Source organism: Macaca fascicularis, chromosome 7 (genome assembly GCF_037993035.2).
Source record: "Macaca fascicularis isolate 582-1 chromosome 7, T2T-MFA8v1.1".
In the NCBI taxonomy this organism is placed as follows: Eukaryota; Metazoa; Chordata; class Mammalia; order Primates; family Cercopithecidae; genus Macaca; species Macaca fascicularis.
Genome location: NC_088381.1, coordinates 100621394 through 100645193, shown reverse-complemented (window position 1 = coordinate 100645193; position 23800 = coordinate 100621394). Strand labels below are relative to the sequence as shown.

At 40.5% G+C, this 23800-nt stretch overlaps 1 protein-coding gene across 6 annotated transcripts in view; it reads right to left on the bottom strand.

The window, feature by feature from the left end:
• AKAP6 (A-kinase anchoring protein 6) overlaps window positions 1-23800 on the bottom strand; it is a 527913-nt gene that overhangs the window by 4104 nt on the left and 500009 nt on the right. For all 6 annotated transcript variants that reach the window (XM_015453690.4, XM_073997217.1, XM_005561045.5 and 3 more), the window contains one exon: window positions 4224-7637. In XM_015453690.4, coding sequence (XP_015309176.3) covers window positions 4266-7637 — 3372 coding nt within the window. In that variant the 3' untranslated portion in view covers window positions 4224-4265. The remainder of the gene's footprint in view (window positions 1-4223; window positions 7638-23800) is intronic.

Genomic DNA, 23800 nt, shown 5'->3' with positions numbered 1-23800 from the left:
AAGAAAGCAGGCTTTTGCTTGTATGGGCTTAAACTGAGTTCTGATGTCTCATATCAGGTTGTTTGACTGTTCCTCAAGAACGAAATATTCTCTTTGTCTTACTCTCTGTTTTTCTACAGTCTTTCAACTTGTGTTAAGAGCCAGAAAAACCTTAACAAAAAGTCGTTTGACTGGAGCCACGGGGAGTTGGGGAAAGACGAAAAATTAGATAAAGAACAGGGGTAGACAGAAACAGATGGGATGAAATTTGGTATAGTAAAATAATGCAGTAACATAAGAAAGCCTGGTGCATTGTTCAAATGCTAAGGACATGACTCATTTGAAATCTGGCCACAGAGTAGGGAATCCTTAGGTGAGGCAAATCTGGTCTTACTAAATGCTGGCATTTAAATTCTCTCTGGATAATCAATTCTTTCAACTTGGCCCACTTGGAAATGGGCAGGCCAAATTGGCTGAGGCACAGATCTGGGGGAGGGGTGTGTGTGTGTGTGTGTGTGTGTGTGTGTGTGTGTGTGTGTGTGATAGGTGACAGGTGATGCACAATAACATCTTTGTTATTTAGCATAGCAGGGCTATTCAGAAGTGCCAGATAATTTAAAGACACTTCACATCCAGCAAAACCTTGGTTTATTAAAGTGATTTTAAAGGTAAGTTTGATAAGATTATACCTGTATTGTCTAGTGAAAAATTCACACACAATTACCAAAGGTAGTTTCTTAAACCTGGTTGACCAGCTTTGGAAAATATTAAGCATTTAATGTCAATCCAATGAACAGAATGGGAATTGTGCTGTGTACATGAGAAACAAGTGTTCTTACAGCTTTCTCAGTTTGTAAAATCTGAGCAGCAGCATTTAAAACTCTTTATGTGTGTACTTGAGCATGTACAAATACAAGTAATTGCCTAAAATGTAAAATCTACTGGCCACCAACTATCACATTTACAGACCAATGAAGTAGGAAAGGTAATAAAGCTAAAAAGTTCTAAAGGAAATATCTGCACTGTAAGTAAATACACCTCCTCACCCCACCCCCCAAAACACCACACTCTTACACATACACATAGTAAAACAAAACTCCAAATCACTAGAGCAGACCAAAAGGAAAAGGAAAAGCACACATTGGCCGCATATGATGAGTTAAATTTTTATACCATGGGATTTATCCAGCCTGAAGTTTAGGGTTAAACCATTCATCAAAGATCAGAGGCTTATGATGAGGATTATGAAGAAATAACTGTCAGAATACAGCAAAAAGATTAGTGCAAAGTACATCTCTTAGGCAGGTCCTAGGAGGCACTACAGACATACATTATGTGCTTCCTCCAAATTAGGCAGAAAGATCTGGATCTTTCCAGTTACCTTTCCTTTGATGTGATCTGCTGTAACTGACCTCTCTATTTTTATAGAAACATGACACATAAATGAAAATAGTGAAAAGCACAGCAGTATGCCTGGAAATCAGTGCAAATGCATACTGTTAGATCATGTTAAAACTTCTCAAGCAGTTTCAGTGGGTTTTTAATTGGAACACAGTAAATAAAAAACCTTTGAAAATCTGAAAAACATTTTTTGTTACTGATGCAAACTCTATCTGCTATTCTAAGTTATATCTCTTCTGGATGGCATTATAATCATTTCATCATCTGAAAACTTAGTTCTGGAAAAAAAAAAAACAGCAAAAGGAATTTGGTGAATTTTACTGTCCTGATAAAAAGAGCATGACAACGGATGGTTTTCAAATGACTTTAAAAAGCACAGCTTTTTCTTTTTCTTTTTCTGAACTTGTAGAAAGAACAATGACAACAATTAGACTCTTGTAGACATGAAACCTCATATTTATCAAACAATTTTACTATGTATTCTTGACATTAAATACTAAAGGCATATCAACATTTTGAGATTAAATAACTTGTCCTGGTTGATAGTATTTTAACAATTATGTGACTATTTATACTCAGTTATCCAGTGCTAACGTCTGGTAAAAAATTCAGGCGTCCAGATGTTTTGTCCACATGATACTGAAAAAAAAAATCCTGAATAGGACCAGTAAATATGGCTATTTAAATAGCTCTAGGCCTATAACAAGTCACTTGGGGGCGATGTGAGTTCTGCGGAAGTAAAATCTGGCTGTTTCTCCCTTTGCCCGAGATAAGGCCAGGCATCAACGGGGCTTAACAAAAAATATTGCTGACTGGCAGGCGGGCTGGCTGCTAGTTTTACACTGTCCCTGCTTGTAAAATGTGAGGGTTACAGAGATCCATCAGCACATTCACTTCCTCCAAGTCTAAAGATGGAGCTGCTCATCATTTACATTTCATTTCAATTCTATGTAAGAGAGAGAAGAAATTCCCAGAGGATCAAAAAAGGGAGAGTGCATCGCAAAGGCTTCTCTAGTGCCAGAGCTTCTGGAGCTCCAGATCTCAGCATGACTGGTGACTTGAGGGTCACAGTCACATGATGTCATGCTCAGAGTGGTGTTGCTTTCAAGCCTTTATCCCCTTTCAGAAAACAAAATCAGCCAGGCTCTACCAGCCCTTCTGTGGAGGTTGGCAGAGCCAGCAGTACAATCGGTTCTAATAGAACTTGTTTTGAAGCAGCTTATGGAATTGCAGTTACTCTCCCTTAATGGTCAGTTTTACTGCATACTGATGGAGAATGTGATTATAGGGTGGACATGTTTCACAGAAAATACATTCTCTCTCTCCTACTTTTGTTCTCACTTGCAGCCAATTGTAAATAGAGTCTGAAACACAGAAAATTAGTTGAGCTATATTAGTAAGTGGGAGGCCGTCCTTCAATTTTGCATACTGAGTTTATTTTTAGGGTATATATGGTATAGATGCCCCCCTTAGTCCCCATTTCAAGCAGCTCTACACAGAATCACACATTTTAATAAGCTTAGGGCACAGGTGTTGCAGGAAAAAAATAATGATGTTTGCCATTCATCTTTCAAATTAAATAATGTGTTTTTAAATAGTAACTTTTTTCATAATACATTATGGGAACAACATTTATCTGTCACATTTTAAAAGATGTATTTGTAATAAATGTAAATTACTTTTAGAAAATCAGTAATTAGGCTCATCAAAAAATAAACAATCTGCCACAAAAAAGATAATCTTTAGCATAGTTAAGTATAATAACTGTTATTTGAATAAGTTAACAAATTAGGGCAGATTGCTTCTGTAATTCATTTCCTATAGCACGAGTTTAGGTGACGGCATTAAGCTTCTGGAGTGGGGGGTGGAGGTGGCATTAGGTACCTCATACTTGGGTGAAATATGACTCTCACATTTGAAAGCTCAAATTTTCTTCTTTAAACTTGATTGAGAAAGCATATTCATCACTGGGGCTTAGAAATGGGAAATAACAGAATCTTTGTGTCACTTTTAGAGACACATCATCATCCTGGAATTATCGATCAATAGCTGTCTTATTAAATATGAAGAGTGGAATGACTTTCTTAAAAAATTTGATGAAAATCAGCCTGTCACCTTCAGGCAAAATTCAAAAATTCTGTTTTTATGAAAACGCCATTAACTTGTCATGTATTCTTTCTGCATTTGCTTTCTGCGCCTGTTCTCAATCTGTGTGTGGATAAATAAGAGCCTCTTCTTTAACACCAACTTTCCCCTCCTGTTTGAATCCTTAGACGTGGCCATGATTAGGAGTTGTGACAGCACAGTCTTCCACTGGGGAAGCAAATATGATGATAGTTACATTAGACAGAAGCATAAAAGGAAGGGCCAAATCAGGAGATGCAGCCTTTAGCCTAATAATTGTTCATCTCCCAGCACTGAAGAGAACGGACAGCTCTCTGTGCAAGAAGCTGAAGTGGAGGGTATTGTTACTGTGCGTGCATTTTGATCATGGAGTATAATTGTGATTTGGATAACCTTTTCATTCTCCCTCAATGGAAGAATTTGAGGCCTTAAATTGTTCAACTACTTCCTCAAATTTTGTATTCTTGCCAGAATGATGTAACAAAGATAATGTCACTAAGAATGTCAATTTTCCCTGGGTTTTTTTTTGTTTGTTTGCTTGTTTTTTCTTTTGCTTCACAGTTACTTTCATTGTTGGGAGCATTTCTTCTATCTAAATGTCTTATTTAGATAACTGTCTGCCATAATTGGTCATTCTGACTAGCCTTTTCTCTTACCATGGTTTTGCTGACCTGAACTCAATATTTTAAATACATATATGGCACAAGGACTATACGTACCTTTCAGTGAGATGATTTTCATGCTTGGGGAGGGGGTACATTCTACCTATGCATATTTCTATGTCGTTCTTCATGAAGGTTTAGAAGATTTTCTTCACAGGTTATAGTTTTGGGGCTGGGATGCAATGCAGCCTTGTCTGTTGGCTGATTCGCCTTCAAGGAGAGGTCTTGAACTTTAGATTTGGCTGAAGCAGCGTTATGTTCTTCTGGCATTCCAGATTCACCTGGTTTTTCTGAACTTTCCTTTTCACTGTCAAGCTTTGAAGGAGTAAACTCTAAGTTTTCTGCACAGCCATTGGAAGTTTGGGGCAAACCATTCACTTCCTTTCCAGCCTCAGCTCTTTCCTGAGAGGAAGGACTTGAAAGAGCCACTGTATCTGCATCATCAGCTACAAGAGAACTATCACCGAACTCAGAAGAACATGCTGTTACTTGTAGTGGCACTGCAGCTTCGCTGGGAACTGCAGATTCATTTGGGGGAGCACTAGAGAAACAAGGCTCCTCTCCATCAGAGTCACCCTCAACACAGGCCTCAAAGAAGCATTCAATGTCTTCCTTGTCATCTAAGCCCGAGTCAGTAGGGTCTAGCGGCAATGGAGTGCTGCTTTTCTCTTCTATGTAATTGGTGACCTCCCCACAATCACTGTCATGAGATGAGAGAGATAAGTATGAATAAAAGTCTCCTTTTCTCAGCTGGATGGGCCGGTGAGAATGCTCCAACACTTTCTCCTTGATTTGAGTTAATGAAGTAGGAGCAGCCACTTCGTTTTCAGGTTGAGATTTACTTTTTAGGGCTGTTGAAGCCATGTCAATGATTTCCTTAACAAAGTTGTGTACTGAACAATCTTCGGCATCTTTTTGATGGAAAACATCTGGCTCACAGTTGCAACAGGAAATGTCGCTGATAGAAGCATTTTCCTCTGTTCCGTTTTCTTCAAGTGCTAGGCAACAACCAGCAGATTTTCCAGCCATACTCGGTGTTTCATCAGATGATTTCGGCGGATCAGAGTCTTGTCTGCTGTTAACCCTGGTTTCTAAAGCCAGTTCTGAGAATGACTTCTCAGTGGGGGTAGAAGCAGTGCTTTGATTTTCAAAATGGTGGTGACTTGGACATTTCTTTGGAAGATGTCTAACATCTTGGGAAACAAATTTCTTGCCAGCAGTATTTGAATCATCTAAACTATCCATAAGTGCTTTACACTTACAATGCTCACTCTCTGAAATCTCCTTCCCATTTGAACCAAGATTTTCTGACACCTTTGAAGTCCCATTCAGTTTGTCCTTTTGCCTTTCTGGAATACCTTCAATATTGCCATTTTCCATGTCAGCCACATATGGATCTTTATTAACTTTGAAAATAGTTTTCTTATTTTCACCCTTTGTCCCTAACTCATGGGTATGAGATGAATTCCTACCGTTTCCATTATTTTCAGAGACATGTTTTACAGAGCCATTTAGAAGGGCCTCAATATTCAGAGTATCAGAGGGATTGGTCATCTCACTGCTACTCACATCTTTACTGCCCTTCATCTCATCACTGACATTGCACCTTTTCTTCTCTCTTGTCAAAGACAATTTTGGCCTAATCCATGTCTGTAATTCATTCTTTATATAGTCTAGCCCTGACATCAAGTTGCAGTCTTCATAAATTTCATCATCTGTTGCAATACTGGAGTCGTCATCCTCATCTTTGATGCACAGCTCTTCTTCAGTCAAGGTAAGGGTAGAGCTGGAGAGCAGGTCACTGTCATCTTCATCATCAGTGCAAGCAGAGGTGCAAGAGACATTAACAATCATGCTGACATTGACATCGCTTTCATCAGCCACTGAACGAGTCAGACGCTTCCTGAATGATGCATTCGATTCCGGGATCTTGTTCTTGTGTAACACAATATCCTCTGAGCAAAGAGAGAGCTCGTCACTGCTGCTAAGTTCTGTTAGAGATGCCGCTGAGTCTTCATTGATAGAAGATGCTATGTCCAATGACATCTGGCCAGTAAAAGACATCTTTTGGGAAGTGCTTTGAAGAGTGATATCAGAAACACTTCGCTTTATCTTTTGCTCTGAGGGGCTCTGGATATTCTCCAAACGATTCAGGAGATCTAATGTTCTTTTACTTAGTTCACCAACTGAGCCACTGCTCACGCTTATATCCCCAGAGCTGTGACAGCTAAAAAGATCTTCATTGCTTTTATAGGATGTCAACCAACTTTCTAAAGAAGTACTTCGCTGGAGGCTGTCACTGCCATTTTTAAAGATGCCCAATCCAAATAGATCACCCCCTGGAGAAAGGGACTCAATAGATGAACTACGCGATAAAAGGGAGAGCTGTTTGGCATTCTGCATGCCAGTGAATGTCTTTTCTATATTGCCACTTTTATATGAAATGCGATCCATTTCATGAGATGCACTTGCCAAAATCCTTTCATGGGGAGGTACATCTGGTTGTAACTCTGTAGTCTGATGTTTAGATTTGCATGATTTTTTATCAAAATAAAAACCACGAAGCAGGGGATCCTCCACATGTGTTTTTTCGCTTTGTGACTGTTTCATTATCATTGGTAATTTGAGTTTTGAGCCTTGGAGGTATGAGTAATCATAAAATGTAAACACATCATGTTTTCCTTGTAATTCTTCTCCCAAACAATCAGGCGTATGTTTGGTAACACTGTTTAAATCTCCAACTTTTCCATTTACACAACCCACTGGTGAAATGGACGACTGAGAGCTATTTGGAAGCTTAATGCATTCCCCCTCATCTTTAAATTTTTGCTTTAACACATTAACTGCATCTCCCATTTGTGGGTCCAGATGTTCAGTTTCAAGGTTACTTGGGGACCCATCCACTGCATTGAGCAAGCACATTTCAGAGTTGGTAGTGGTTTCTGTGTCTCCTTCACTGACAATTCCACTCTCACTGCCTGAATTCTGGCTCATGTCTCCTCCATGACATGCGCAGGGCTTTACCAAATTGGAACTGCCTAGAAGATCTGGCAAAGATTTGGTAGATGAAAATGAAGAGTCTTTACTGAGACTCTTAGTTAAAACATTAGGCTGTGTCATGCCAGTGACCTTTGGATTGTTTTTCAGAAATGGCATGTGGTTGTCTTCATAGAGTTCAACATTGTGGAGGCTGTACACCTGGTAAATATGTGGACTGGAGGGGGCAGTAATATTTGAGGCATACTGAGATCCCCCATGGTTATCAGCCTCCTCGTCATAACCAGGGTCCTCATTACTTGTCTCTCCAAGCTTCAAGGAAGGGATGACAGGTTGGGGTTCTTGATCAAGGTCATTTGATTCCTCATTCAGACTAATTAACTTGTTACTTATGTCCATTTCATCCCATTCCAGGGCATCCTCACTCATCCCGTTTAGGTCCATCAAGCCAGGATCAATCACATTCAAAGTCTCCTGTGTGAGAGAAAGAAAAAAAGAAACGAAAAGAATTAGGGAACACAAGCATGAAAATTTTATCCATTGAAAATCTCTTGGAAGACTCAGGAAAGAAAACTGCCCCAAGCATGGACTTGAAAGATAACCTAATTATCAGCTCTATTCCTCTCTGAAATAACACCCAAAATTTACTGAAATAGGCTTTTTGATCAATAGTAATTTGTTGAAAGCAACAACATAGACTAAAATGTATGATTATTATTGTCAAATTGTAATTTATGGAATTAGCCATTTCCTATTGATTTATCTACATTTTAAATCTTGGATACAGTGAAAACTATCAGGTGAATGAAGGTAAAAAGAGTACAGCCTATGACATCTCCTAAGGTACATTCACACTGATCCTATTTTAGTTCTGGAGTCCATAGTAGAATACTATCTGCAGCCACACATGGCAAACTCCTTCTTGCCTCTATTCATGGGTTCTCCATTTTAAGCAGCTTTTGCCTGGGGACTTAGAGTTGTAGCTACCATGTACAGCATTTTATGGGCCAGAGGCACATGACTGTGTACCCCTTCCTCTGTGTTTCTGTTCAGGGATCTGTCTTTTCAGATCGTGGTGCTGCTCCCAATCAGACATAAGATTAGCAACACTTGACTGTTTCCCTTACCTGTATCTTCCTAGACCCTGAATGCTCCAGGGCAATTTCTTAGTCAAAGTTCTCTCAGTCCCTTTCTTTTCCAGTCTCTCTCTGTGACAGAGATTTCACTTTGGTCCTTGTTAACTTGGCTCACTACTGTTAGTCCTGCCCCTATTTCTTATAGACAGGAACCTCTCACTCCAGCCCACACCAGCCCCAGAATAATTATGTGAAGACTTTCCTGACCACTCCAGGATGAAGTAGCCCAGATTCCCTTATGCTGCCCTCTGCCTGCCCAGTTGGGACCCTTGATGTTTCCTTGGACTTCTTGGCTCTGCATCTGTTTAGATAGAGCTTGACATATTCTGGGACAGAGTAGCTGACTGGACTCCTGGACTCTGTTCAAATTCCTTCACTGTCCTTACTTGCTCTCCAGCTGTTTGAATTCATGCTAGAGCCAAGAAAGATAAGATGTTTTATATATATATAAATATATACACAATGCAGGCCTTGATGGGCTCACCTACAGACAGAAACACAAACAGAACTTCTAAGTTCAGCTTATGCTTATGTAGGGTAGCCAAGCAGATGAGTATGGCACTAGAACTTGCAGACTGGTTGAAGGGCTGACTTTGCTGCTTACCATATGCATGACCTTGGGCAAGTTGCTTAACCTTTCTGAGCAACAGTCTCATTGCCCATAAAATGGGGATAGCATTATCAATTTTTTGAGATCATTCTGAGTATTAAATAAGCTAGTAATTGCGAAGTGCTGAGGAGGCAGGCAGTATTAGGTGGAGATATATATATATATATATATATATATATATTTTTTTTTTTTTTTTTGACAGTCTTGCTCTGTAGCTCAGGCTGGAGTGCAGTAGTGTAATCATGGCTCACTGCAGTCTCAACCTCCCAGGCTCAAACAATCCTTCCACCTTAGCCTCCCAAGTAGCTGAGACTACAGGTGTGTGCCACCACACCTGGCTAATTTTTATTTTTTGTAGAGACAGGGTGTGACTATGTTGCCCAGGCTGGTCTTGAACTCCTGGATTCAAGTGATCCTCCCACCTCGGCCTTCCAAAGTGTTGAGATTACAGGTGTGAGCCACCACATCCGGCCAGTAGCTATAATTCTTAATACATGCAGAATCGCTCTAGTGTGGTCTTGAGTCAATTCATAAAGGGTTTCCTCTGTCTGCTTCATTCTCTTCTTCACATCACACCTTCCAATTTGCTATTAAAACCACAAGGGATTCACGACATGGTAGAAAGAGACAGGTATCACACAGCATAACAGGCTAGCATATTTGTATTAACGTCAGACTTATTTTAACTGGTTGAAAAACAGCCCATGATGCTTTTATTCCTCAGTAGTGGGGGAAAAGCTTCACCTGCAGCACATTAGCAAAACTTTCCTAAGAAGCCCTCAATCCTTCCTGAAACTGATAGTTAAAGGGTACCACACAAACACATTAAGTATAAAATACCCATTCGCACTTTACTATACTGGGTATGTAAGAGATTATCTGTATAGCCTACTTAAGTTTAAGAGTCCAATTACAAGGTAAACATTAATTAAGGGATATTTTTAAATTTTCTAACAGAAATCTTTCCCACTGCCAATGTTACAGCAGTTAATCGAGTACCCAGCAATCATCATAGTGGCTTAGGTATGGAGTACATTCACTGTGATGAATTTTTATTAGAGTTTCTGTTTATTCTTTGCTTGCTGATAAAGGAAGTACTAATGACCAGTTAGTATGGCTAATAAATGTTAAAATCTTCAGCTGTAGGAACAATCAATCAGTCTGATCAAATAGTATATTAATTTCAAATACTATCTTGCCTGCCACTGTACTCTGAGAGTGATAATAAATAATTGAATCAGTCTTTCAAAGGAGCTCTTTTTGTAACTCTGTGGTTGACTTTAACATTTAGCAGCACAGATTTTCCACAAGGATCCCAAACCTAGGGGCTCACATGGAGAAGTGGGAATTGTGCCATCTGGATGGGCTGGGAGCTAAGCCCAAGTGACGCCTGCAACTCAGACTCATCTTCCATGACACAGTCGTTTTCTGACCAAATGCTGCCTTTATGGCTTTACGAATTCAAGCCTAAGAAACTATAAAGCTTATAGCAGCACCTAAAGGAAAAAATTCCTTTGCTCAATAAAGTATAGTTGGCCCTCCATATCCATGGCTTCCAAATTCACAAATTCAACCAACTGCAGATCAAATATATTTGTAAAAAAAAAATTTCAGTTACAGAAAGAAAAACTTAAATTTTCCCTGTGTCAAGTGATATACAGGCATTGTATGAACTACTATAAGTAATCTAGAGATGATTTAAAGTAAAGAGGATGACCATAGATTATACGCAAATAATAAACCATTTTATATCAGGGACGTGGGCATCTGAGGATTTTGGTATCTGTGTGTGTGTGGTGGGGAAGGAACACTGACAAATAGCTGTAGTTGGAGTCGAAAGTTTCCATAGGAAAAGATTAAACTTTTGGATGTAATATTGTTCTTTTCTCAACTCTCTCCTCTTATAAACCTCTTATATTTATTGTGATTTCTGAAATTTTTTTGTATGTCAATTCCAGGAAATATCTGACAGGATTCATTAGAAAATCATTCACTTTAGACTTTAAATTTTTTTCATATTAAAGAAGTGCTACTCACTCTGCCCTCACTCACTCCCTTCCTGTTGTGGATTAAATTCTGTCAATATTTTCAATAAAATCTCCATTTCCTCAGGATTTAACTTCAACCATAAAATATACCCCTGGGGCAAGAAAGTGGGAAAAGTTTCCAAGAAAGACATTAGAATATTTATATAACTAAAAAAGTTCTTTTGGAAAAAAAGATTTGCATATACAAAGATGTAACTGATGGGAAAATTATTTGGTTGAATGCTCTCTTTGATGATAGCCCAACATAACCAATAATGCTCAAGCTAATCAAACGTTTGTTTTTGTTGTTGTTGTTTTCCCAGAGGAACTATTTGGTACTTTTTTTTCAAAGGCACAATGTTTCTGTCTTTGCTATAGTGATAAATCTAAATGAATTTAGACAAAATCTAAGAGTATTTGAATGAGACCAAATGGATAGGAAGTAGTAAATGAGGTTCCAAAAGAGAGCCTGCAATTCCAGAAATAATTCTGAATTAATTCATGCAAGGGTCTTCTATTAATAAACTTGCTGCATGGGTACAGAATTTTGGCCCAAACCAAGGCATTATATAAATAATTACACACACACACACACTCACACACACACCTACCTATACAGATCTGCTCAAGAAACAAATGGAATTAAATAACGCTAGTTTATTTCATTATTTTTGTACTTAGAAGCATTTTATTTACATTAGCACAACATATACAGAGAAAGTAATAAAAGTAGCTGGAGAAATTATGATGATGACGACAAAAAAGAAGAAAGAACCAAGATTCCAACTGTGGCAGGTAATACACATCTCAATTAACACCTCCTGCATGTATATGGCTTTAATTGAGTTAGGACTCCCATGATTGCATTTCCAGGATTTTCTTAAAATTTTAGCTTAAATGGCGGTATTTAGCTAAAGAGTAAAGATAAAAGAACTTGACAGTCTACAAAACAATAACCTAATAAAGAACTGATATAGCTGCCTCTGGACACCTTTAATTTCCTTTAAAAACTTGTGTCTTTTGAAAGATTTCTTTCTAAAAAATCTCAAAAAGACTAGGATGAACTGAATGTTACAGTTAAACTTCTGGTACTCAGAATGCGCAGAACCATTAAGGAGGTCTTGTAATATGTGTCTCCCTGTTTATTCTAGATCCAGGAATTTATTGGGCAGCACCACATGCAAAAACCAGGAAGGAGAGATTTATCTGGAGAAAAGTAGGATACAACAATAACGAACACATAAAAGTGACAACAACATAAACAGCAGTAACTGTAATTGAATAAAGATGTATATATTTACCCCAGGGTGAAAAAGCAGAACACACAGGTTTGAGGGGGTGATGGAGAGGTGGAAGAAGATAACATATAGCTCCAGATAGATAAATCAATTTAAACTAGGGGAAATGCCAACGTTCATATATTTACTCTGCTTTTTTTGGTACCCCCCAACCCTGAACCTAAAACCAAAGTGTCTGAGCATTAGTTACATAATTATCTTCCTAAATTAGACTTAGGTAGAAATTTTATAAAAACAAAAACAAAAGCAGGGCAGGTACCGTGGCTCCTGCTTATAATTCCAGCACTTTGAGAGGCTGAGGCAGGAGGATCGCTTGAGCCCAGGAGTTTGAGACCAGTCTGGGAAACATAGTGAGACACTGTCTCAATGTAAAAATTTTTAAAAATTAGCCAGTCATGGTGGCATGTGCCTGTTGTCCTAGCTGCTCTGGAGGCTGAGGCAGAGGATTACTTGAGGCCAGGAGTTCAATGCTGCAGTGAGCCATGATCATGCCACTGCACACCGGCCTGGGCAATAGAGCAATACCCTGTCTCCAAACAAACAAACAAACCATATAAGAACAATGACAAACAGCTGCTTCTATCTCTGAAAATGGAAAGATAACTTTTAAGGGAACTCTGAGTTTGTAATACTCTGCCTCTTATTGAGCAGAGAATGGACTTAGAGTTAGCAAGAAAAAAATAGAGAAGAAAATAGAAATTAGGATAAAAAGAATAATGCTCCACGTTTATCAGCCATTTTGCAACTGGAGGAGGTACTCATACAGGTTTGGGTTTGAATCCTGGATCAGCCCTCCCATATGTTAGCTGTGTGATCCTGGACAAGTTATTTAACTTCTATATGCCTCAGTTCCATCATTTGTTTATCTGGGACAATTACAGTACATTGTATCTACCTTATAGATTGTTGGGAGCTTTAAATTACTAAAATGTATGTAAAGTCCTATGGGGAGAGCCTGGTACATAGTAGGGGTGCAATGACTGGCAGCTATCAGCATATATTCCCTCTGCTGAAGTGAGGAGAGGATAGTAAGGCTGAATCCTAAATAACTATAACAGTGTTTAAGACTGGAGGTTGGTTTACTAATCTCTTTGGTATGACCAAAGAGTCAATGAAAGAAACATTGATACTTTGGGAGGCCAAGGCGGGCGGATCACGAGGTTAGGAGATTGAGACCATCCTGGTTAACACCGTGAAATCCCATCTCTACTAAAATACAAAAAATTAGCCAGGCGCGGTGGCGGGCGCCTGTAGTCCCAGCTACTCAAGAGGCTGAGGCAGGAGAATGGTGTGAACTTGGGAGGTGGAGCTTGCAGTGAGCCAAGATTGCACCACTGCACTCCAGCCTGGGCGACAGAGCGAGACTCTGTCTCAAAAAAAAAAAAAAAAAAAAAAAAAGAAACACTGATTAGGCCCCTTACTCACCTCTACTGCACTATAAATGAGGTGATACATTTGTTTTTTCATATCCTAGCTGGACTTATCCCATAAAGATAACCAAATGAGAAAAGACACTTGCCCAGTCCTCAGCAAGGCATAGCTCAAGGACTTTCTATTTCCTGAAAATAACCTTTTTTTAAAAAAAGGCAAGTCCATTGTCTGTGAAATTCTATCACAACTGACACATTAGAGCAATCAAATCCTGCTCACTATCTATCAGATTGACAATAATGTTAAAGTAACTTGTCTCAGCTCAGAAAACGCTTTGAAAGTCTATCTCACACTAATGATCAAAAACTGTTCTAGTGAATGCTCTTTTTCAATAACAAAGCTGATCAGAAACTCAAAACAGACAAGTAAAATCCAAAGTCATCTCACAAATCTCACTAAAATGAGTACTGACATGGACACATTTCTTAGTCTTGACTACACAGATAATTCTGAAATAGTTGAAAATGAAAAATCCATTAGATGTTGTTTTAAAGTAAGTTTTATAACAGTAAAAATTGCCTTTGTTCTCAAAAGGGATCAGGGACAAAAGGGAGTCCAGTGATGGGAAGCAGGGTTTCTTTTCCTATAAATAAACTTCATGAGGACAGGGGCTCTGACTGTCCTGTCTCCACCAGAGCCCCAGTACTTAAAATAGTGCCTGGCATAAAGCAGGTTCTTAAAAAACGATTACTGATTGCCTAGGCATGGTGGCACATGCCTGTAGTCCCAGCTACTCGTAAGGCTGAGGTGGGAGGACTTCTTGAGCCCAGGAACTCAAAGCTGCAGTGAGCTATGATTGCACCACTGCATTCCAGCCTGGATGACACAGTGAGATCCTATCTCTAAAAAATAAAAAAGTAAGAAAGGAAAAATTTACTGAGTGATCTGGAGGAAAAAAGTAAAAAGACTTGCCTGTTGTCTCATGAACTGTTGAAGGGATCTGGGGATCTGGAGAAAGGTTATGAGGGTAAACTGTGCTGTGGCAAAATCACCTGGAAAATCCCTGACTTTCAAACTGGTGCAAACTCTGTTATAAAAGCTAATAGCCTCAAAAACATGTTTCATGAAAGAAGCCAGACATAATAAAGTCATATATTGTATGATTCCATTTATATAAAATATCCAGAATAGGTAAATCTGCAGAGATGAATGAGACTGGTAGTTGCCAGGGCCTAGGGGTGCAGAAGGAGGAATGGGATGCAACTGCTTTACAGGCCTGGGGTTTCCTTTTGGAGATAACGTTTGGAGGTAGAAGTGGTGGTTGCACAACATGGTGAATGTACTAAACACCACAGAACTGCTCACTTTAAAAAGATTAACTTTATGTGAATTAAGGGAAAGCCACTGAATAAACAAAAAAAATCATTTGTAACCTTAGAGAGGGCAGGTGCTAGAGGCCAGTGCATGAGGAAACAAGTACAGGATGTGCTAGAGAGTAGTCTGGAAAAGTCCAGGTTCTCTGGTAAAATTTGAATTGAAATTAGGAGTGTGGCCCTATCAGGTACTGTTCAACACCTTGTTTGTCCTAGCACCAGTCTTGGAAGGAGAACAGAAGCCGAGAAACCACAGAGGTCATAGAATGTACAGGAAACTTTTCAATTGTTCTAATACCTCTACCTCAAAGCACAGTAGCCCATCTCAATTCTCATAACAACCACCCCAGGCAAAAAAACAAAAAACAAAAAACAAAAAACCTATCACTTTTGAATTTGATTTTATATGTGAAGAATAAGTTGCAAAGACCTTGAATGTTCTATAAACAGGGTGATTGTGAAGTTGTAGGAAGGACTTCCAAGAAGAAAGAGCAATACAAAAAAAATAAGGGTTTCTTTTCTTCCTTTTCTTACTGTAACTTCAGTTTCCCTGGAGGGGCTGCCCATCTAAGTGCTATTTTGATTAAGAAACTATGGTATAATAAGAAATATATTTGGTCTTTGTCCCAGTTCTCTGGCACAGAGCCCCTAAAGCCCTTGGAATTTCCTAAGTGATAGAATACCTTTTGTTATTCATAATGGCCCCTTTTGATCATACTGAGTTTATGCTAATGAGAAAATTTAGGGCAGGGTCCTGAGATAGCCTCAGGTTGGGGGTGGTCACCAGAAAGACCAAGTGATTAGAGGGCTGGAACTTTCTGCTCCACCTAAGGACCTCTGGAAAAGGGAGGGGTAGGGCTAAAGATGAAAATTGTAACTACCCTTGAACAAAGAGATTTGATGAGCTTCTAGGTTGCAGAATACCTGGAGATGCTAGGTGGGTAGTGTACCTGGAGAAACGTGGAAGCTTTGCCCACCCCCTTACCCTGTGCATTTCTTTTACATGTGGCTTTTCCTGAGTTGTATCTTTAAATAAACTGATAAATGTAAGTAAAGTGTTTCCTTGAGCTCTTAGAGCAATTCTAGCAAGTTATGGTTAGAATAACCTAAGGAAGGGTTGTGGGTGTCAGGCCTCCGAATTTCCATTCCTTTCCTTTTCTGGTAGAGACAAAGGAGATGTGTTTTATCTGTGAACCCAAAACTCCGGCACCGGTCACGGACTCAGGAAGACAGTCTTTCCTTGGTGTTTAATCACGCGGGGACGCCTGCCTGATTATTCACCCACGTTTCAGAGGTGTCTGACCACACGGGGACGCCTGCCTTGGTCCTTCACCCTTAGCGGCAAGCACCGCTTTTCTGGGGGGCAAGCACCCCCCATCCCTTTTCTCCATGTCTCTACCCCTTCTCCACTTTCCTGGGGGACAAGCACCCCCCACCCCTTCTCTCCGTGTCTCTACCCTTCTCTTTAAACTTGCCTCCTTCACTATGGGCAACCTTCCACCCTCCATTCCTCCTTCTTCTTCCTTAGCCTGTGTTCTCAAGAACTTAAAACCTTTTCACTCTTGCATGACCTAAAACCTAAAAGCCTCATTTTCTTCTGCAATGTTGCTTGGCCCCAATACAAACTTGATAATGACTCTAAATGGCCAGAAAACAGCTTTTTCGATTTCTCCATCCTACAAGACCTAGATAATTCTTGTCATAAAATGGGCAAATGGTCTGAGGTCCCTGACGTCCAGGCACTTTTACACATTGGTCTCTCCCTAGTCTCTGTTCCTAATGCAACTCATCCCAAATCTTCCTTCTTTCCCTCCCGCCTGTCCCTTCAGTCCCAATCCCAAGCATCTCTGAGTCTTTTGAATCTTTCTTTTCTACGGACCCCTCTGACCTATCCCCTCCTCTCCAGGCTGCTCCTGGCCAGGCCAAGCTAGGTCCCAATTTGTCCTCAGCCTCCGCTCCCCAACCCTATAATCCTTTTGTCACCTTCCCTCCTCACACCGGGTCTGGTTTGGCTTACAGTTTCATTCCGTGACTAGCCCTCCCCGACCTGCCCAGCAATTCCCTCTTAAATAAAAGGTGGCTGGAGCTAAAGGCATAGTCAAGGTTAATGCTCCTTTTTCCTTTATCCGACCTCTCCCAAATCAGTTAGCGTTTAGACTCTTTTTCATCAAATATAAAAATCCAGCCCAGTCCACGGCCCGTCTGGCAACAACCCTTAGATGCTTTACCGCCCTAGACCCAGAAGGGCCAGAGGGCCGTCTTATTCTCAACATACATTTTATTACCCAATCCACTCCTGACATTAAATAAAACTCCAAAAATTAAATTCCGGCCCTCAAACCCCAAAACAGGACTTAATTAAACTCGCCTTCAATGTGTATAATAATAAGAGGAAAGGCAGCCAAGTAGCAATGTGTTTCTGAGTTGCAATTCCTTGCCTCCACTGTGAGACAAACCCCAGCTACATCTCCAGCGCACAAGAACTTCCAAATACCTGAACCGCAGCTGCCAGGGGTTCCTCCAGGACCTCCTCCCCCAGGAACTTGCTTCAAGTGCCAGAAATCTGGCCACTGGGCCAAGGACTGCCCACAGCCCGGGATTCCTCCCAAGCCGTGTCCCATCTGTGCAGGGACCCACTGGAAATCAGACTGCCCAGCTCACCCAGCAGCCACTCCTAGAGCCCCTAAAGCTCTAGCCCAAGGCTCTCTGACTGACTCCTTCCCAGATCTTCTCAGCTTAGCAGCTGAAGACTGATGCTGCCGATCATGTACCCCTTACCATCTCATTAAAACCTAATCACCCTTACCCTGCTCAACACCAATATCCCATTCCACAGCACGCTTTAAAAGGATTAAAGTCTGTTATCACTCACCTGTTACAGCATGGCCTTTTAAAGCCTATAAACTCTTCTTACAATTCCCTCATTTTACCTGTCCAAAAACCAGACAAGTCTTACAGGTTAGTTAAGGATGTGTGCCTTATCAACCAAATTGTTTTTGCCTATCCACCCCATGGTGCCAAACCCATATACTCTCCTATCCTCAATACCTCCCTCCACAACCCTTTATTCTGTTCTGAATCTCAAACATGCTTTCTTTACTATTCCTTTGCACCCTTCATCCCAGGCTCTCTTCGCTTTCACTTGGACTGACCCTGACACCCATCAGGCTCAACAAATTACCTGGGCTGTACTGCCGCAAGGCTTCACAGACAGCCCCCGTTACTTCAGTCAAGCCAGAGTTCTTACACAAGAGCCAGGACCGCGCCCTGTAGCCTTTTTAGCCAAACAACCTGACCTTACTGTTTTAGCATAGCCCTCATGTCTGCATGCGGCGGCTGCCACTGCCCTAATACTTTTAGAGACCCTCAAAATCACAAACTATGCTCAACTCACTCTCTACAGTTCTCATAACTTCCAAAATCTATTTTCTTCCTCTCACCTGATGCATATACTTTCTGCTCCCTGGCTCCTTCAGCTATACTCACTTTTTGTTGAGTCTCCCACAATTACCATTGTTCCTGGCCCAGACTTCAATCCGACTTCCCACATTATTCCTGATACCACACCTGACCCCCATGACTGTATCTCTCTGATCCACCTGACATTCACTCCATTTCCCCATATTTCCTTCTTTTCTGTTCCTCACCCTGATCACACTTGGTTTATTGATGGCAGTTCCACCAGGCCTAATCGCCAGTCACCAGCAAAGGCAGGCTATGCTATAGTTATCTTCCACATCTATCACTGAGGCTACTGCTCTGCCCCCTCCACTACCTCTCAGCAAGCTGAACTCATTGCCTTAACTCGGGCCCTCACTCTTGCAAAGAGACTACATGTCAATATTTATACTGACTCTAAATATGCCTTCCATATCCTGCACCACCATGTTGTTATATGGGCTGAAAGAGGATCCTCACTACACAAGGATCCTCCATCATTAATGCCTCTTTAATAAAAATGCTTCTCAAAGCAGCTCTACTTCCAAAGGAAGCTGCAGTCATTCACTGCAAGGGCCATCAAAAGGCATCAGATCCCATCACTCAGGACAATGCTTATGCTGATAAGGTAGCTAAAAAGCAGCTAGCGTTCCAACTTCTATCCCTCACAGCAGTTTTTCTCTTTCTCATCTGGCCACTCCCACGTACTCCTCCACTGAAACTTCCATCTATCAATCTCTTCCCACACAAGGCAAATGGTTCTTGGACCAAGGAAAATATCTCCTTTCAACCTCACAGGCCCATTCTATTCTGTTGTCATTTCATAACCTCTTCCATGTAGGTTACAAGCCGCTAGCCCACCTCTTAGAACCTCTCATTTCCTTTCCATCATGGAAATCTATCCTCAAGGAAATCACTTTTCAGTGTTCCATCTGCTATTCTACTACTCCTCAGGGACTGTTCAGGCCCCCCACCCTTCCCTACACATCAAGCTTGGGTATTTGCCCCTGCCCAGGACTGACAAATTGACTTTACTCACAGGCCCTGAGTCAGGAAACTAAAATACCTCTTGGTCTAGGTAGACACTTTCGCTGGATGGGTAGAGGCCTTTCCCACAGGGTCTGAGAAGGCCATGGTGGTCATTTCTTCCCTTCTGTCAGACATAATTCCTCGGTTTGCCCTTCCCACCTCTATATAGTCCAATAACGGACCGGCCTTTATTAGTCAAATCACCCAAGCAGTTTCTCAGGCTCTTGGTATTCAGTGAACTAATGGTCTTCTAAAAACACACGTCACCAAGCTCAGCCACCAACTTAAAAAGGACTGGACAATACTTTTACCACTTTGCCTTTTCAGAATTTGGGCCTGTCCTCAGAATGCTACAGGGTACAGCCCATTTGAGCTCCTATATGGACACTCCTTTTTATTAAGCCCTAGTCTCATTCCAGACACCAGCCCAACTTGGATGGCGCCCCAAAAACTTGTCATCCCTACTATCTTCTGTCTAGTCATACTCCTATTCACTGTTCTCAACTACTCATAAATGCCCTGCTCTTGTTTACACTGCCGGATTACACTTTTTCCAAGTCATCACAGCTGATATCTCCTGGTGCTATCCCCAAACTGCCACTCTTAACTCTTAAAGTAAATAAATAATCTTTGCTGGCAGGGCTATGCTGAATCTCCTCAGGCACTCTCTAATTGGATGTCCTAGACCCTCCCAATTCTTAGTCCTTTAATACCTGTTTTTCTCCTTCTCTTATTCCGTTTAGTTTTTCAATTCATACAAAACCGTATCGAGGCCATCACCAATAATTTTATACGACAAATGCTTCTTCTAACAACCCCACAATACCACCCCTTACCACAAAATCTTCCTTCAGCTTAATCTCTCCCACTCCAGGTTCCCATGCCGCCCCTAATCCCGCTCAAAGCAGTCCTGAGAAACATCGCCCATTATCTCTCCATACTACCCCCCAAAAATTTTCACCACCCCAACACTTTACCACTATTTCTTTTTTTTTTTTTTTTTTTTTTTTTTTTGAGACGGAGTCTCGCTCTGTCGCCCAGGCTGGAGTGCAGTGGCGCGATCTCGGCTCACTGCAAGCTCCGCCTCCCGGGTTCACGCCATTCTCCTGCCTCAGCCTCCCGAGTAGCTGGGACTACAGGCGCCCACAACCGCGCCCGGCTAATTTTTTGTATTTTTAGTAGAGACGGGGTTTCACCATGGTCTCGATCTCCTGACCTTGTGATCCGCCCGCCTCGGCCTCCCAAAGTGCTGGGATTACAGGCGTGAGCCACCGCGCCCGGCCTTATTTTTCTCATTAATGTAAGAAGACAGGAATGTCAGGCCTCTGAGCCCAAGCTAAGCCATCATATCCCCTGTGACCTGCACTTACACATCCAGATGGCTGGTTCCTGCCTTAACTGATGACATTACCTTGTGAAACTCCTTCTCCTAGCTCATCCTGGCTCAAAAGCTCCCCTGCTGAGCACCTTGTGATCCCCCCCGCCCACCCAGCCCCCGTCTGCCAGAGAACACCCCCTTTGACTGTAATTTTCCTTTACCTACCCAAATCCTATAAAACAGCCCCACCCCATCTCCCTTAGCTGACTCTCTTTTTGGACTCAGCACACCTGCACCCAGGTGAAATAAACAGCCTTGTTGCTCGCACAAAGCCTGTTTGGTGGTCTCTTCACACGGACATGAGTGGGGATTTACAGCCTGTGGGCCAGAAGGATAGGAACTTGCGCGATTGGCATCTGAAGTGAAGGCAGTCTTGTGGGACTGAACACTTTCACGTATGGGATCTGATGCTTAACTCCAGATAGATAGTGTCAAAGTTGGATTAAATAGTAGGACACCCAGCTCATGTCTGGAGAGCAGACAGTGGCTTGGTGTAAAAAAACCCCATAAATTTGTTGTCAGAGTGTGTGTAGAGAAACTTTTAAGTGTGTGCAGAGAAACTTTTTATAGAGAAGCAATATATTTGTGCCAATAAATCAAAGAATTAGATACTGTCATAATTTCTAAAGAATTCTCAGGTGCAGCAACTTCAGTTTTGATAGTATTATAGGTAGGTGGCAACAGATGAATCTCTTGCATCAAGCTATGTTTTTCTTAAACAAGTTAATTCTTGTGCAAATCATTATTCATAGTTGTTAAGCATCTACTGTAGAAAAAAGTTACTTTCCCACCCAACTCTGAATGTTTCACTAGAAGTAACTTGAAAAATAATCTACTTTTCACTGGCAAATAAATTACCTTGACTGTTGCTTTATATGTCAACACACTGTAATTTTTATTACACTCAAAAGAGCCTGAATAGGAAAACTGGTTTGTTTTTTTTCTTCTCAGTCTCTATATTCTGTGTTTCCCTGGAATTTCCCCACAGAGTTTCAACAAAGTACCTAAATTTAGGACTGTTTAAAGATGAATTTTTAAAAAATTTAGGAAGAGTTTTTCAAATAAAAAGAATTTCTCTTTCTTACCTCTTTAGTATTACATAGAACTGAAACAAATAAAAGAAAGTTCAAGGGAAAAATAACATCAATGAATTTGTAAAAATCCCAACTGCAATGAAATGGTGGCAGTTTCTTCATTCTACCATATGGTAAATCTGTTTGAAGGGCAATGACAGAACCACATGCAAAGTTGCCTACATTCTTTCCCCCCAATGATAACATCTGGCCCCACTTTTTTTCCTGACATTGCTCAGGAATTGACATATCATGTGAGTTTTGTACCTCTGGATGTAATTTTTGCCTCGCCTTTGCCTTAGGGAAAAGTATACCCTTCTCCCTCCTTTATGATAATGATCTTACATTAATAAAAACTTACATTTTTTAAAACCTACAATGCGTATTGGTAGAAAAGAGGTGAATCATCATGTAAACAAGTGAAGTTTTCTAACATACGAATTTTCCTGTGAGATAGATTTCAGGTTCCAACTTTCAAACTCAGTTTCAAGAACACAAGATTCTTGGCATGATCTTGAGGTAGTCAAATGTACAAGGAAAGCTTTGCCAACATGGGGGTTTACCTGAAAAGCCTTGTATCAGATAATAGAGTTCACTCATGTTTAGGAACTGTGCCCTTTACAGTTCTGATATAAGGCTTTTCAAATAAAAAAGCAACTGTCCACTCTCCAGACATGAGCTGGGTGTCTTACTATTTAATCCAACGTTGACACTATCTATCTGGAGTTAGTATCAGATCCCATATGTGAGAGGGCTCAGTCCTACAAGACTGCCTTCACTTCAGATGCCAATCACGCAAGTCCCCATCCTTCTGACTCAGTTATAGTTGTAACCTAACCATGGGAACATTATTTTTTTTTATTGAGAGCCTCTTGTGTCTTCATTCTCAATGAGGACACATTGGGAGCCAACATTATATCATAACTGTTCTTGTTTGCTCCTCTCAGATAAATATAATATGATTTTTGTTGTTTTTTAATAATGAGACTATGATTACAACTCATTCAGAGAAAAAAATAATAAAATGTTGATCAGTTTGGATTAGCAAATTAAGAATGACCAAAAATGGCACACATTATCTTAGTCTTTTTTTCCTCTTAACTAAGCCAGTCAAGGAAACTTGTCTTGCTTTCCTCATGCTTATCATCTGATTGGTCCAGGGTTTAAGCTAATTAATAGGTGGGTCAGCTATGAATCATTTTCTTAAGATGGTTTAACCCTTGTTCTACATCTGATTTTATTTCATTTAACATATCTTTGCTTTAATAGCCTCTCATAAAGATAACTGCTTTTAGACTTAGTGGAGATTAAAAAGTCTCAGAATTGCTAGAACACCTCTGTTGAGTCCCCTCCATAAAAATGGCTGGGAAGTTTACAAGTTACACTGATGCTAGAAAGGTTGCTTGAAATTTCAGGATGAATTTTTCTAGAAGGCAATACACATTTTTGAAGTAAATTTCCAAGAGATTTTATACTCTGATTCCTATGCTACAGTCCCCAGACACATTAAAAACATAGACTCCCTAGGGGATTTTCTTTTTGCGATCTCAAGGGAAACACACTTAGGATCCTGAGATCCAGTTAAATTTAAGAACTAAATCTTGACTGGAATAGAAGTTCTTGTCCTGGGCTCTTACACAGGCTCTTGAGAGTTTTAAATGTCAGGACCTTAATTCAAACTGTAGCCCAAATCAAAGATTCCCAAATCAAAGAAATGTACATTTCAATCTAGAGAAAAAGGATTTCAAAATGTGAATTCATTTTGTAAATTTAAAAAAAAAAGGAGCATTAGGGGGTTGGGATCAGTTTAATCCCCTAAAATTCTTTGCAAAAAATAACCAAAATAACTGCAAGTCCCAAACTCTAGGATATGGGGCCTTGAGCTAGCAACTAAGGGACTATGA